The sequence below is a fragment of the Glycine max genome, chromosome 7 (genome assembly GCF_000004515.6).
Source record: "Glycine max cultivar Williams 82 chromosome 7, Glycine_max_v4.0, whole genome shotgun sequence".
Lineage (NCBI taxonomy): Eukaryota > Viridiplantae > Streptophyta > Magnoliopsida > Fabales > Fabaceae > Glycine > Glycine max.
This window is the reverse complement of record NC_038243.2, coordinates 17641470-17658577: the sequence shown is the minus strand read 5'-3', so window position 1 is coordinate 17658577 and position 17108 is coordinate 17641470. Positions and strand designations below refer to the sequence as shown.

General features: G+C 34.4%; 2 protein-coding genes across 2 annotated transcripts; one reads left to right on the top strand and one right to left on the bottom strand.

Annotated features, from left to right (window-relative positions):
- Positions 1 to 6262: 6262 nt before the first annotated feature.
- Positions 6263 to 9607, bottom strand: LOC106794146 (probable LRR receptor-like serine/threonine-protein kinase At3g47570). Its single transcript, XM_014778005.3, has 2 exons — positions 7033 to 9607; positions 6263 to 6806 (listed from the first exon to the last, which is right to left on the bottom strand). Exons 1-2 carry the CDS (start codon positions 9605 to 9607, stop codon positions 6376 to 6378), a joined length of 3006 nt encoding a protein of 1001 aa, XP_014633491.2. The 3' UTR covers positions 6263 to 6375.
- A 3584-nt stretch (positions 9608 to 13191) lies between these two features.
- On the top strand, positions 13192 to 13881 carry LOC106799252 (protein MAIN-LIKE 1-like). The gene is made up of 2 exons (XM_014777447.1): positions 13192 to 13395; positions 13483 to 13881. Exons 1-2 carry the CDS (start codon positions 13192 to 13194, stop codon positions 13879 to 13881), a joined length of 603 nt encoding a protein of 200 aa, XP_014632933.1.
- The last annotated feature ends 3227 nt before the right edge of the window (positions 13882 to 17108 follow it).

The following is a 17108-nucleotide window of genomic DNA, read 5'->3' as shown; positions in this document are numbered from 1 at the left end:
CGGGTGCCTAGGAGTATATGACAAGACAAACCACACACTAGTAAGTCAGGTCACTCTCACTAGGTAAAATCATAGAGAGACCAATCGGGGTCACACTATTTTGCAAGAATGCTCCAACCATGTGGGATCAGCATAAGCTTAAAGGAGCACTCAAACTGAGTGTATTTACCCCCAAGGTCTACACTCCGAAGAATCCGTCAGGGCATCCCCTCCTGATTCAGGTCCAACCCATAAAATATTTTAGCACGCAGACTATATCTATGAATTGTATAAAACACACGACTCCTCAATTGTTCTCAAAATAATTATATCTCGTCGCGCTTGTGATTAAACTCGTCGGGTCCCTTCAGTGATTCCCATCACAATAATCGTCGTGCATTAACTCATCGCCCTTAAAAAGTCTTGTAGTCATGTGATTGTACTACAATTCATAGCTCACAACTCAATGCACACAATAACTCAATGCACATATATATTACAAGTCAGTACATACTCAATTTATCACATACACTTGGTCTCAATCATAATGGTATAATCCCAATTAAATATGTTATCACACCTCATGAATCATATACACTTTACCTATGAACTATGCAATACACACGACTTCTCAATTATTCTCAAAATAATTTTATCTCATCGCGCTTATGATTAAACTCGTCGGGTCCCCACAGTGGATCCCATCACAATACTCATTGCGCAAAAATTTTTCGCCCTTAAAGGGTCTTACAATTATGTGATTGCACAGTTCATAGTTCACAACTCAATACACACATTTCAATACACGTGTCATTCATCACAAGTTCAATTTGTCACTTACTCACAATTTGAATCACCATTTCATAATCTCACTATAACAATTTATACAAAATGTTTCTCACAACATGGTGTAAAACCCCTTAAACAATTCCGCACAATCATATTAAAATCAATGAATCAAAATCATAAATAAAAAATACGAAAACACCAAGAGCACTCAAATTTATCTACCAATTCACATCAGAACATCAATTGATTCGTCAAACACAACAATATTGTATTTATAATCATAAAGGAAAATTATAATTCAATAAACATCTTAAAATAAACACCAATTTACTCTTCTAAGGATCCTTACACATGTTTACTCTAAGCAGACTCACGTGTGTATTCTGACAGCGATAGCGACATCTCTAGCAATTTTCTAAGATTCCTCGAGTTTTTCCTCTTATTTGCTCTGATAGGATTTCCAAGCGTTAGAGAGAAAGAGAATAGATTAAAGCCTTCATTTTGTATTGTCTTTGTGCGATTCACTTTTCTCTCTCCATGAATATTGTTTCGTAAATCCCAATTGTAACATCCCAATTTTCGTAAGCTAGATTAAAAAGGATTGTTATTTATAAATAAATAGAGTTTAAAAAAATGATGAGATTTTATAAATAAATAAATAAGGAGATATAATTATTAATTAAAATAATGATTTGAGAGAAAATAAAAAGAGTATTTTATTTAATTGTTTGATAGAGAATAAAATAAAGTTTGTTTTTATAAAATAATAAATAAATAAATAGAGTAAACAATAGGTCGTAAATGCCCCTAGCTATAAATAACAACATGCTAGGTCAATTTTCAGACTGACTCTCCTCTGCCTCACAATGTTGTTTCTTCTCTCTTCTCCCAAAACCCTCTCTTTTTTCCGCAGGCCACCTAACCTGTCTCAGAAAAACAACGATCTCGGACTCGTTCACCGTTGGATCGTCGTGAAATTTGAGCACCACGTTTGCAACCAAATCAAGAGAATTTTCACCGTTGGGAATTTCGATATTGTGTCTGAGATAAGAGAAATACCCCTTGCATTGTAGCATTTTTCTTTCCCGTAGAAACCCAGAATTGTCTCGGTAAAACTATGATCCCGGTTTCGTTAACCGTTGGATTTTTATGAAATTTGGATATGTTATTCGAAATTCAATTTCACACGCGTTCACCGATGGGATTTGCGAGATAATATTTGTGGAGGGAGAAAAATAAATCGCATGGTGACAGTACAAGTGGAGGCTTCAATTCCTTCTCTGTCTCTTTGACGTTTAGGAATTCAATCGGAGCAGCTAGAGGAAAAAAATTGGAGGAATCTCACAGAACCGCTAGAGATGATGCTATCGCTGGCTGAAGACACGTGAGTCCGCTTAGAGATAAGGGATGAGTTATTCACAATTGGGAATTAGTGAGGACATGTGTAGGGATCCTTAGAGATATCAATTGGAATGAGTTTTGGGGTGTTTTTGCAATTTTTCATTTTATCCTTATAATTATTACAGTGAATTATATATGTTTGACAGACCAATTGTTGTGGAATTGATATGCTATTGTGTTGAGCGTGAACCCTATAAATCGAGTACTTTTTCTAATTAATATGAATTGATGAAATAAAGGAGAAATTTAGAGAGAGATATTGATTTTGTATTTTCTCTCTTTTTTTTGTTGTTTATGTTTTTATATATAATTTAAAAAGTTAATATCATAATTGAAATTGACCAAAGTGTTCATATAATTATTTAGAATTTGTGCATTGAAAGCTTACTTTGTAATTTGTGATTCAATATGATGTATGCTAGCTTATATATATATATAAAGGTTGTTATTTATATTAATAATTTATGTAAATAATATTGTAGAGTGTTATAGTATGATTCCAAAAATTATTAAGTGTTGGAGTTTGAGAATATTATGGTTAAATTTGATGAACATGTGTATGTTGTACCTTATGAATATCATTAGGAATGTTATGAGACGGTTGATGTGATGTTATGAGATGTTAAAGTGTGGACATGATATTCAATTGTAAATAAGTGAATGTGTTTAACACTTGATGTTACATTAATTATATCGTGAGCTATGAATTATACAATAATCCGACCAGTGTTTATGCGCAGTGTTAAAGAGAAAGTGTAGGTTCCTAGTTAGGAACCAGTGTTAAATTGTAGCACAATTGTGTTAAACATGTTTGAAACATGAGTGTGAGGTCGTGGTATTGTATAGTTCATGAGCAGTGCTTATAAATGAAATATGTGATGAATTGTGGAATAATATGTTGCCTTGAGATTATAATATTGTTATTGAGATTGAGTAAAAGTGTAAAGTAGAACATGTGTTGAATTGTGAGATACGTGAAAACATGTAATGGTGGATTGTGACATTATGAGATGTGAAATTGTGAATGAGTTTTGGTTGTGAATAAATGTGTGATTAATTCTTGATGTGACATTATTTGTGTTGTAAGCTGTGAATTGTACAATAACCCGGCCAATGTTATCTTGAGAAAAGTGTAAATGCGCAGTGTTAAAGAGAAAGTGTAGGTTTCCTATTTAGGAACCAGTGTTAAAGAGAAAGTGTAGGTTCCTATTTAGGAACCAGTGTTAAATTGTAGCGCAATATGTTGTACGTGTTTAAGACACGAGTGTGAGGTCGTGGGTATTGTATAATTCACTAGCAGTGTCTGTGTGCTAAAATGATTTTAGGGGTTGGACCTGAATCAGGAGGGAGAGGCCCTGACGGACTCTTCGGAGTGTAGGCCTTGGGGGTCATCGGGTTTGAGTGCTCCTTTAAGCCTATGCTGATCCCATATGGTTGGAGCATTCTCGCAAAACATCGTGACCCTGACTGGTCTCCCTATGATTTTACTTAGTGAGAGTGACCTGGCAAACCCATTGTGTGGTGTGTCTTGTTATGTACTCCTAAGTGCCCCAGGGTGATTTTTCACTGACATGGTACCACATTGCATGTAGGCTTGAGTCTTAGCATAATTGTCTCATGCGCTTGCTAATTGTTTATTATGAAATTGAGGTGTTATTATGTCTTGATCAGAGCGTGTGATTCTTGTGTAACGTGATTGATGATTGAAAAGTGTGATTGATGGATGAAAAGTGAACTTTGAATGACAAAGTGGTGGAATTACGTGAATTACATGTAAGTAAGTTTTATTTGGTTTATACGATATGTATATCTAGTTGTCTTGTTTCTCTATTAGTTAGGAATGTGATAACTCACTCCCAGTTTGCTGTTTGTGTTTGGATCCTGTGATGATCTTGAACTTTGTGTTCGGGGGAGCAGATGACTAGGTGAATTGCTTTAAGGAATATTGTGCTGAAGGATGTCGGGACACAACGCTCTGATAAGATGTGACATTGGGATATAAGTTTTTATGTTAATTTTATGATGTTAGTCTATTTTATTTCACCTCACTGATTTAACAAAATATTTTTGTAAATTTGACGGTCTTATTTTGAGCCGAATATATTTTTAATGAGTTTATTTGGTAATTGAAATGAATGTGAACCTTTTACCCATTTGATTTTTGTTTACCAATATATTTTATTTATTTATATATATGTCGGGGTAGAGGGTGTCACATTTAGTGGTATCAGAGCAGGTCGAACCTTTCGGCCAGTGTGTTATGTGCTATTCATATTCTGGTGTGCACTCTGTGTGGTTACTTATGACTAGTTTTGTTGAACATGCTTGAATTATTATTTTTATTTTCTCCTACATGATTAAATGAGACTTAATAATAATGTTTGTATGTGTCTTACATCCTTAATGTTTGCTATACCATAAATCCACTGTTGAGTCATGAGTTATGAGACTGGCCATCTCTATAATTTGCGAAGTGCGGTTGGACATTATGGCAAGCCATTGAGTGATTCAAGTAGTCTGGATATTGATTGATAATGTGTTAATGATGCTAAGGACATTGTTAACAAGTCATTTTACTATGACATGTTTGAGTGTATACGAGAAAAGAGAGGATTTAGGAGGAAAAAAGAGAAGAGGAAGAAGAGGCGTAGAGTCTATCGTCACTCTTGGAAATTGACTTAACATATCTTTATTTATAGTTATTATTTAGTCTGTTTATTTATTTTTTTTATTCTATAAAAAAGAACTCTATTTTATTTCCTATCAAATGAATAAATTATTTTTTTTTTATTTTTCTTCAAACAATTATTTTAATACAGTTATTTATCTTTGTTTATTTAATTATAAAAACCTCACCATTTTTTAAAATTTTATTTATTTTTTTAACTAAAAAATCTTTTTAATTTATTTACAAGAAAAAAGGAATATTACATATCATGAACTATCCTACTCTTGAAGTCAAGATCAAGTGTGTAGATCAGTTTCATTTCCTTGAAGGGTTGCTGCTGCAGTTGCTGAGTCTTGACATGTGCTCATGCATAACAAGAGAAGAATTCCACAAAGGAATTGGGATACATGAGAAGTGCCCATTTTTCTTCTCCGAAATGCAGATTCTGATGCCATTTCAAAAAGGACTTATAAATGATTGATTTTGTTGATTTGTAAAGAATTATCTGCTCAAGAGGATAAATATTTGACTCATGAATTAGAATTCCAACACATTATATTATTAGCGAATAATGATTTATATATTTTTATTATGATTTCTATTACTTTATACATGTTGAATAATTATTCATGTAGTATTTAATTAATAATTAGTCCTTTTCTTTCCAGGTTCATTCTGTGCAGTGGAATTTATTATGGCGGCCATTTTTTTTTTTTTTACAGAAGGTTGGCCAATTTTTGTTTGGATCCTAAACATTTTTATTAAAGAAAATGCTGCATGCTTTTAATAAGACAATGAATGACTTATGCTCTATATAAAAAATTATTATATCAACATAATGGAACTAAGGTTAAATCTTTTGAATTTTCAAGTTTATATATTGTGAATGAAATAGAAAATATAATTAGAGGGATTAAAAAAAAGTAATCGGTTAAGCTTTCGATAACAAATTATCTGTAAAATTAATAAATATTTTATATGTATATCCTGTTAAAAAAAACATATTATAAAAAATAATATATATATATATATATATATATATATATATATATATATATACGGAAAAAAAATAAAAAAATTGTTAATCAATATATCACGTCTTAAATGGCTACTATCCCCTCTCACAAAAAAAAAAAAAAAAAAATTGGCAACCGTCAGAGCTTGCATTTAAAAGACAGCATCCATTTGGCCATTAGGATAGAAATTTCGCTAATCTTCAGATTTGTACTAATTTGAATTTGATATAATTAATGTTCTCTGTCTCTGATAAAATGCCATGGTTAGGGAGAGCCATTGCTACAAACTGGTGAATTTGATATAAAACTTTAAAGTTACTTACTTGGCATTGCTATAGTTCACGTTTCAGAATGTAAGTATAGATTTATAAATTATTTTATCGGTAAGAATTGAACACAATACAAGCAATTTATAATACTTCAACCAAGTGTGATTTAAATAGAGATAGATATACATAAAATCTTGTGGTGTTTACATATCATAATTCATTATCTTATTTTTTTTCCCTTCCTAAATGTTGTTCATATAGCACTATGCTTTATCTTTTTAAACGAGTTCTTGATAGCATGTAGCTTGTTGATCACCACTGTGATTGGCATTCTCTCACTAGGTGGATTTGCAGAGCAAGACGCTCCAATTTCCATCAGTGACACAAAGCAATCCTCCATCAAACCTTTAGCTGAGGCTTCAATCTCATAGTTCTTCCTTATTGCTTTCTCTTCATCCTCAAATTCTTGATTTTCCTCATCAAAGTCTTGTTCAGAAACTAATGAAGGATCAACTATATCCGTGACACGGTTAGGTAAAGCCATTGCTACAAACTGGTGAATTCCCATGCCACCTTCAAATGCTTCTTCATCTGTTGGTCTTTTTCCTGTGAAAATCTCCAGTAATAGTATCCCATAACTGTAGACATCTCCAAGTGTAGAAGGCTTCCCACCCATACCATACTCTGCATTTCAGCTATTTGTGAGTCATTTTTCTTTTTTAGATGTAATGCAACCAACTCTAAATTTTGATATAATGACCTAATCATGTTTTTATTCCTTTAAATTAAGAGGTCTAAAAATAATTTGAGGCACTAAAAAATACAAATTTTTATTTGGAATAATAAAAAAACAAACCCCTGATTTGAGGGACTAAAAACATAATTAACCCTTGAATAATGAATAATGTACCTGGAGGGATGTATCCAATAGAACCCCTTAGGCTAGCTGAAATAACTGATTGTGTGGAAAACTTGCTTGATTCTTCAAACAGAAATGTAGCTAATCCAAAGTCACCCACATGAGCAACCAAATCATTGTCAAGAAGTACATTGCTTGGCTTTATGTCACAATGAACAATTGGAGTTTCACAGAAGTGGTGGAGATATTCCAGTGCACAAGCAACATCAATTGCTATGTTCAGTCTTTGGATAAATGTCAGTTTCTTAGTCTGAGTTTGCACATTGTTTACTGGATGCAACCAATCTTCTAGACTTCCATTAGGCATGTACTCAAACACTAGAGCTTTGAAGTCATTGCCTTGATGATCAACACCTGAGATGGCGGTTATGATCTTGAGAAGGTTACGGTGCCTTATGCTTCTCAGAACATGGCATTCATCAATGAAGCTCCTTGAAGCTCCTCTCTGCTGAAGATTTAACACTTTAACTGCAACAATTGATCCATCACCCGAGAGAGTTCCTTTGTATACAGAACCAAAACTTCCTGAACCAATCAGGTTATCCTGAGAGAAGCCACCAGTGCACTTGGTAATTTCTGAGTAAGAAATTTCCAAATCCAAAGCATTTCCAGTAGTTGATGTAGGAGTTTTCCTTTTTGCTCTTTTTACTATGGGGAACAATGTAAGAAAACATGATAGAAGCAATAGTAATATAAGTGCAATAGCTATAGGGATAGCCACCTTAGAGGCAACAAGTTTTCTTAGCCGAGAGGCCTTCCTCTTCCTTATAGTGCATGGAGGGAAATTTAGTTCTGAGACACCCCCACATAGCTTGATATTTCCATATAATGAAATGGAAGTTGCATTCTTGAAGATTCCATTCTTTGGTATTTCACCTTCAAAATTATTGTAAGAAAGATTGAGATGTTTGAGCTCAGTGAATCCACCAAGAAACTCCGGAATTTTACCGGACAAGTTATTTCGCGAAAGATCTATGTCTAGTAAACCTCTCAAATCCTTTATAGTTTGAGGAATGTTTCCCTCAAAAGAATTACCCTGCAAATGCAGCTTTTCCAGGCTAATACAACTGCCAAGAGAAGATGGAATAACTCCAGAAAAGTTGTTCTCAGACAGAACCAACTCTGCAAGATTACGTAGCTTACTCACTTCAACCGGCAGGGTCCCTGACAAAGCATTATAAGACACATCAAAGTATATTGCTAGTGAAGAAAGACCAATAACTTCTGTTGGTATGGTGCCACTGAGCTTGTTGCTATAAAGGCTGAGTACCAATAACTTTTGGCAGTTTCCAAGACTAGAAGGTATGCTTCCCTCAAAGTTATTTTCCTCCAGAAAGAGTTTTGTTATTAAAGATAAATTTCCCAAGGAGGATGGGATTCTACCTGAAAATTTGTTGACATTCAGATACAATAATTGCAGATTTTGCAGCCTACCTAATGCATCAGGAACACTACTGGTTAGCTCGTTTCCTTCTAATCCTATAAGGGCCAGGTTAGCAAGATTTCCAATTCCAGCAGGTATATTTCCATGTATTCTATTAGAATTAAGGGCAAATGTGTGCAGTTGGCTTGAAAAGTTAGCAATTGATTTAGGCAACACCCCACCAAAATTATTTACGCCTAGACGTAAAACTTGTAGAGCTGTGCAGTTGACCAAAGAATCAAGAAAGCTAAGATCATCTGTTTTCCCAGTTCCAAGTCTGTTGTGCTCAAAGCTAAGTCTAGTTAACCTGTACAATACCCCTAAGTTCTTAGGCAGTGTTCCAGTGAGACCATTCAAGGAAAAGTCAAGAATTTCAAGTTTTGATGCGTTCAACAACGATGCAGGAACAGACCCTGTGAGATTGTTGACCGCACCAGCAAATACTTGAATGTTAGGAAGAGTAAATCCAACATCTGCTGGTAAGGTTCCATGAAGATGGTTTTGAGTAAAAGTGAAATAGTATAAGGAAGAGATATTATAGATTGAAGAAGGAACTGTGCCAGTTAAGTAATTCCCATATAGCACAAGAGATGTCAAGCTTGACAAAAGGCCTACCTCATGTGGTATGCGTCCAATGAAGTTGTTTAAACCGAAGCTAACGCGAGATAAGGAAGAAAGGTTTCCAATCCAAGTTGGGATTGTTCCTGTAAGATTGTTAAGACCTGCAGCTAGCACTCTTAGATTTGTGCAGTGGCTGAGATTACTTGGAAAACTGCCACCAAAGTTGTTTATGCTGAAGTTTAGGTATTGAAGGTATAGTAAACGACCAACCTCTTGAGGAAATTCACCATGGAAGCTATTGTTTAACAAGTTGACTGTGGTGAGGAATGTGAGGTTTCCTATGAAGGGTGTAAGAGTGCCTCCTAGTCTCAGTTGCTCAAGGCTAAGGTGTGTGACTCTTCCATTGGAGATGTTGCTGCATGTGATTCCTATCCAATTGCAGTGATTGATGGAGCCATTCCAAGAACTCATAGTGTTGAATGGATCTTCAACTATCTTACTCTTGAAGTGAACTAAAGCTTGCAAATCAGTTTCATTTCCGGTAGGGATTGCTGCTATTGCTGAGTCCTTGATTAAGATCATGCATAATAGAAGACATCCATTAAGGACTTGTAACAGTAGGCTCTTAGAATTTGCACAAGGATGGTTCATATTTTAAGTGCAAAATTTTTATGCTAACTCTGAAATGATCCAGCTTTCTGTTTTCAGCTGATAATGCTATAAAAAAGTAACTGACACTATTAGATAACAGAAAAAGGATTGCCTATTCTTTTGTCACTAATCTTTGTCGAAAGTAACCTTTAGTGGAATCCTCTCTTATAATCACATTTTTTTTCATCTACAAGACTTGTTGGTTAAGGATTGCCTACTTGTCATAATAGGTAAGAGACGGTTCGTTGCTATTAAGACGAAAGCAATTCTTAGGCTCTTAAGACATTTATTTTCAGTTGACAATAATCTCCATACACGAATTTATGATTCTGAGCTGTGTGTTAGTTGTTAGGTAAGAAAACAACTTGTGTATTATTTTTGATGCAACTATAATCCATACAATCTTATTGTGGCTAAGAAATATTATTTCAAATATAATCTATTTAATTTAACCGAGTTTAATATATTGTGTAAATATTAACATATTCAAATTTATTAAACGAAGTTAGCGAAATATTATATAACAGTATGGTAAAATCTGATCAACAACGCATCAAAATTAAATTTCAGCAAATTACGATCATACAATTGTGAAAGTAGTATTTATATAGCGTTTATGTATGAAATAAATGAATGCAAATAACTACCTAGATATATGATTACTGCTAGTTATTAATCAAGAGCCAAGACTATGGCATAACAGATGCAATTTTTTACTATATTATATTTATGTTGAATGATTGCACAGCATATAATTGGGAAATACATACGATTTTAGGGAACTGTTTCTGCGTTCTACTGGAATTTAATCGCAAGAACTGACACTAACCCATGGCCAATGAATATATAAAACTTCTTAGAGAAGGAACCTTCTTTTTCTATGTTAGTATCATTTAAGTCAAGCTCAAGTCTTCTGAGTTGTAAACAGTTTTCATGAGATTTGGGTTATTCTTTCAATACCCTACAAATTTATTATACACCCAACATTTTTTAAAAATTTTCAACTTTATCTTTTTTTTTCTTTTTCTACATTCCTTCCTTGTTTTTTCTTTTCTTCGTATAGCCTACAGATTGACAATTCATAGGACCAATCTGGATGGTCCCATACGGATTAACAATCCCTAGTTCATGAAGATCTCAAACTTATGACTTTTGTGTTATTAGCACACTGCTTTAACCAAATGAGATATGACTAATTATGTTAAAAAATAATTAATGTCGTTATATATAATACTAAATTTTTTAATGTATATTTAATACACATATAAGTTTACATGATATATTTTGTAATAATTAATTATGATCTAATAATGAATTTTTTAACATATGTAAATTTTTATTAAATTTATGATTTTTATTTAAAATTTATATATGTAAAAATATATTATTAGATTAAAATTAATTATTACAAAATTTATTATGTAAATGTATATGTATATTAAATATAAATTAAAATTTTTAATGATATATATAACGACGTTAATTATTTTTTAACATAACTAATTTATTAGCTCAGTTGGTTAGAGTGTTATGCTAACAACATGAAAATCACATGTTTGAGACTTGCATGGGTTATTAATTTTAAATTATTTCATAAAACATATTTTTTTAATAACCCATAGGCTATACAAAGAAAAGAACCAAGAAGTAAAAAAGAGTAAAATTGGAATTTTTTAAAATATGTTGGGTGTAGGAAAAATAACCCATGAGATTTTTACACTACACAATGGGCTAGTTGGGCTGGCATTTAGATTGAATATAGACCGAACATATAGGGACATGCTAGGTGCACCCAGCAATTTATTGAATGGGCCATTTTGCCCTTCATTTAAAAATTTAAAAAGCTGCTCCTCCTTCGGAAGAACCACTTTTGTTCTTCTTTGCGCTGCTTCTTTTCTTCTTCCCCACAAGCCTCGTGCCTCTTCTTCTCCGCGAGCCCGGCTGCTTCTTCTCGTTGGATCAGACGTGATTTGCCTTCGAGGTAGGTGTCCCTAACTTCCCATTGCTTTTATTATGCAGTATAGTTGTAGTATTAAGGCTAGGATAGTTAAACCTTAGGGTAGAAGACGCTGGAAAAAATGGGGAAAGCTCGGTTACGGTGGCGTTTTCTGGAAGAACCGTGAAGGCTTCTTCTAGAACTTCCGGAAGAAGTTGTTCCGGAAAATTTCCGGAAGAAGGGTTCATCCGGAAACTTTTCGGAAGAAGGGTTCTTCCGGATGACCTTTGGGTATTCCGGAAGAACTTTCCGGAAGAACTAGAAGAAGTAGTTCATCCGGAAACTTTTCGGAAGAAGGGTTCTTCCGGATGACCTTTGGGTATTCCGGAAGAACTTTCCGGAAGAACTATTTCTTCCGAAAGTTTTTTTTTTTTAAAAAAAAATATTGTTTTGTTTTATTTTAAATGAATGAAGTTGTTATTTTATTTTTATAAATTAAGTAGTGTATGTTTTTGAAATTTTATAAAAAAAAATGAGGTTTGGCTTTTTTATGACAAATGAAGTTGTTTTTTTATAATTTAAATTGTGTATGTTTACTAAATATTTATTTTTAAATTATTTGTGTTTTTGTTTATAAATGAAGTTGTTTATTGTTATAAATTAAGTTGTGTGTGTTTTTGTTTATTTTTTTTAAATTAGTGTATTTTATTTATAAATAAAGTTGGTTGTTTGTATAAATTAAGTTGTGTATATTTTGAAATTTTTGTTAATTGGTTTTTTTTATTTTTTATATGATTTTAGTTGAGTATTTTACTAATTATTTATTTTTAAATTAGTTGTGTTTTTTGTTTATAAATAAAGTTTTTTATTTTTATAAATTAAGTTGTGTGTGTTTTGGAATATTTTTTTAAAATTATAATTTTTTTATAAATGATATAGATTAAGTTGTGTATGTTTTGAAAATTTTTTCTTCCATTTTTGTTTTATTTTTATATATAATTTTAGTTGTGTATGTTTACTAATTATTTATTTTTAAATTAGTTGTGTTTTTTTTTATAAATAAAGTTGTTTTTTTATTATAAATTAAATTGTGGATGTTTACTAATTAATTATTTTTACATTATTTGTGTTTTTTTTTATAAATGAAGTTGTTGTTTTTTTATAAATTAAGTTGTGGATGTTTACTAATTAATTATTTTTACATTAGTTGTGTTTTTTTTATAAATGAAGTTGTGGATGTTTACTAATTAATTATTTTTACATTAGTTGTGTTCTTTTTTATAAATGAAGTTGTTTATTTTTTTATAAATTATGTTGTGTGTTTTGAAATAATTTTATTTAAATTAGTCTTATTTTTTTTATAAATAAACTTGTTTTATTTTTATAAAGAAAGTTGTGTATGTTTTGACCGAAAAAAATATGTGTTCCACATGATTTGCAGATCATGGTTAGAACACGAGGTTTAGGTCGTGCTATAGGTAAAGTTATAGGCAGAGATAGACAGGATGAACATGATGCAGTTGATGTTCCGGAGAGGCGTAGGCCTAATGCATCAGCCCGTAGGCAACGGGTTCATCAGATGACTGAGGATGTTCCTCACATGACTGAGGATGTCCCTGATATGGCTGAGGATGCACCTGAGATGACTGCGGACGTACAGGGTGATGATGGTGCTGAGGGGTCACATGCTGATGATGTTGAGGGATTCCCAGGTGGGCCACGTGACCCATCAGTGCTGACATCATTTGCGGACCATGTTGCACACGCCATTTGGAGTGGACATGTATTTTAATTTGTTAATTATTTTTTCATTGTTGATTTTTTTGTCATTAATTTTTTTTATAATTGAATAATTTGTACTTCAAATCAGGAACGTTGTGAGTTGAAGTTGGTGTCGCACGGGAGGACAGTGACATTAATTGGGAGGTCAGTGCCTAAGATTGAAGGACTGGTTGGTGCCACAGGATTAAGTCCATTGATCGGGTGTTCAGTTGTAACTGGTTATCCTGGACTTATATCCGCATTTGTGGAGAGGTGGCACAGCGAGACCAGTACCTTCCACCTTTCAGTAGGAGAGTTGACGATCACACTGGATGATGTGTCGTCACTCCTCCATTTGCCTATCAGTGGCACGTTCCACAGCTTTCATGCTCTTTCTGTGGACGGGGCGATATTTTTGTTGACCGAGTTGCTTGAGGTGTCTGCCGAGGAGACTAGAGCCGAGACAACACGATCACGAGGGGCATATGTACGGCTGGGATGGGTTTGAGACATCTATGAGATGAGATGTGAGGCCCGGTGGTGGATTGTAGCAGCTCGTGCTTATCTGCTGCACTTGGTTGGTTGCACTCTTTTTGCTAACAAGAGTGCAACATATGTTCATGTGGTGCATCTAGAGGCTTTTCACGACCTGGGTCAGAGTGGTGGTTATGCCTAGGAAGTTGCCGCGCTGGTTCATATGTATGACCAGTTAGATGAAGCTTCTAGGACCACTACACGACAGATTGCGGGATACCTGACTTTATTACAGGTAAATTTTGTGTTTTTAAATATGTTACGTTGAATTATGATTTAAACATGTTTTTATGTTATGTTAACCTCATTTTTTTGTAGTGCTAGATCTATGAGCACTTTCCTAGCGTGCATCAGTGCGTTACAGATGATGCATACCAGGAGACGTCCCCACGTGCTTCCCGGTGGCTGACGTCGAAGGCGCATATGAAGGGAATTACAGGAGCACCGTACTAGGCTTGTTGTGATGCTTTGACGGTCACAGATGTGTGCTGGTTGCCTTACACTGAGCATCGAGGGGTTAAGGGCTTTGAGCTGATTTCATCATTCCAGGGTCAACTGAGATGGGGTCCTATGATGGTCACAGCTCGACCGGAGAGGGTGCTACGACAGTTTGGTTACATTCAGAGCATCCCTCCACCGCTTGTTAGCGCTTCATTGTCATATAATGATATAGATGACAGGTGGATGCATTTCGCGGACCACGTACTAGCTGTGGGTGAGCTTTGTGTAATGTCTGGGCAGGTATCTGCGTATTACATGGAGTGGTTTTTTCGGATATCTCACCCATTCATGATACCGACCCAGGCAGGTGACCAGCCCAGACATGCACCTGCCGCAGACCCTGAGGAGTACATGCAGCCGCCCATCCCACAGGTTCCAATGGCATTTGACGCCCCTCCACATGCAGTGGTAAGATTATTTGCGCGTTTAATGTTTAATGAGTTGTTATTTATTTTAAATTTTATAATAAATGTTTTTAATGACTGTCACCGGATGATTATGACGGCTATGAGGCGATCACGGATAGGTTGGAGCGTGTGCTCAACCTTAGGATGGTCACTGCAGATACAAAGTTACATGATATTATGCAGGATTGCCTCACGGTCGCTAGAGGGGGTGCCAGTGCAGATGGAAGTGTCAGGGCTCGACAGAGACGGCGCACAGAGCATTGATTATTGTTTTTATGTTTTGTTTTGTAGTTGACATAATTTTTTGTATTTGTTACACTTTTTAGTTTAATATAGTTGACTTGTTGTGTACAGTATATTATTTTATGATATTAACTGATGTATCGATTCTGATTCCGATCCTGGTCCTTAAGCGAAGTTTTGGACTGTTTTGAATTTTTTATAAAAAAAAGTGAAGCTAAAATCATGAGTTTCGTTCGTAAGAATGACATTAAAATTAATTTTTTTTAAAAAAGAGGCAGAAAAAGTAGAAATCGGACCCTTTTTACATGTTTAAGTACCCATGTTTGGGGTTTTTTTTGGAGGATGTGAGAGTGGCGTAAGACTTTCGAGGGGCGCTATTTCTCATGTTTGAACGTCAAAGAACCCAAAAAATTTATTGTCGTTCCCTGGTTCCATCAAATAACACCTAAAAAAAGAGGCAGAAAATCCAAAAAAATAGGAATCAGACCCTTTTTACATGTTTAAGTACCCATGTTTGGGGATATTTTTGGAGGGTGTGTGAGTGGCGTAAGACATTGGAGGGGCACTATTTCTCATGTTTGGACGTCAAAGAACCCAAAAAAATTATTTCCGTTTCCTGGTTCCATCAAATAACACCAAAAAAAAGAGGCAGAATATCCAAAAAAATAGGAATTGGATCCTTTTTACATGTTTAAGTACCCATGTTTGGGTTTTTTTTTTTAGGGTGTGCGTGTGGCGTAAGACATTGGAGGGGCGCTATTTCTCAAGTTTGAACGTCAAAGAACCCAAAAAAATTATTTTCGTTCCCTGGTTCCATCAAATAACACCTAAAAAAAGAGGCAGAAAATCCAAAAAAAATAGGAATCGGACCCTTCTAAGTATGCGTAAGGTCTGAAGGTCAAACAATTAAAATAAATTATCTTTGGACCATTGAAATAACACATTGAACTTTATTATGGGATTTAAACACGCCGTAAATAGATAAAGGTTACATCAACGAAAAAGCAAAAAAATAAACATTGCATTCAGTCGCTTAGCGATGTCGCAGTCACCTCGTCTTCGAATTCCACAACATATTTAGTAAAGACAGCTAAAATTTCTATTGGTCCATATTTTTTCCAGTAGTTAGATTGTACTAACACCTTCAGCAGTTCTTCGTTGGTCTTCAGCTCATTAATTTCATTTTTTATAAGCTTATCTGAATACTCAGAGCGACCTGGTTGGCAGAAAAACAATCGTCTTACCGTTTGTGATTCGTGAATTCCATGAGGGGGAATCCCTTTAGGTGCAACTTGCTTTATTAAATCCTTCAATTCATCGATGGTACATGTTGAAGGAATTTGAAATTTCTTAGGATTTTTTCCTGTGAAAGCACATCCAACAAATTTGTTCTGCGGTGGTATGTTCCATTTCCCGTTGTAATACATGATCGCGTCATGAGTACTGGGCATAGTGCATTAAAGTAAGTTTATTACTCCATCTGGTGTTCTTCCAACGGTGCATAATAACTCAATCGGACCAACATACAAAAATTGATCATTACACATTAACATTGTGTTGACATCGTCATCATTTATCAATTTCATAACACTGAAAGCGAATTTGGTTACCTGTATGGGTGAATGGCTTCCGGTAGTGAATTTCATCCAAAAATTGTTTGTCGGATAGCTGAAGGGTATTATGTATTCTGATTTTTAGGCTTGCAAAATCACAAATGTTTGGTACTCGAATGGGCATCGGAGTCGAAGTTTGGAAGTAAACCCCAGTATCATTGTGAATAATCGATCCATTTGGAAAAATGAAACCCAACCTTGAGTTGACAATCGTCTGACTGTTAGTTTCTCCTAAAAATGTCATACTTTGTGTATCAATTGGGAGACTATGTGAAAGCAAGATAATGTGTGATTTATTAGTCGTGTCTCATATATATACATGGTTGTCACCGACAGATTGCTTCACTTTTTTTACAAAAAAATAGACACGTGTGAACATGTTTCGTGTTTATGTTTCCTTCAGAATGTGTAGTCAAGTCAATCAATGTGGTGTCGCG

Coding starts and splice junctions, on each gene's coding strand:
- LOC106799252 (XM_014777447.1), top strand. CDS start 13,192: ATGACTGAGGATGTTCCTCACATGACTGAGGATGTCCCTGATATGGCT. Junction 13,396..13,482: donor ACGCCATTTGGAGTGGACAT/GTATTTTAATTT, acceptor ACTTCAAATCAG/GAACGTTGTGAGTTGAAGTT.
- LOC106794146 (XM_014778005.3), bottom strand. CDS start 9,607: ATGATCTTAATCAAGGACTCAGCAATAGCAGCAATCCCTACCGGAAAT. Junction 6,807..7,032: donor TATTGGATACATCCCTCCAG/GTACATTATTCA, acceptor GCTGAAATGCAG/AGTATGGTATGGGTGGGAAG.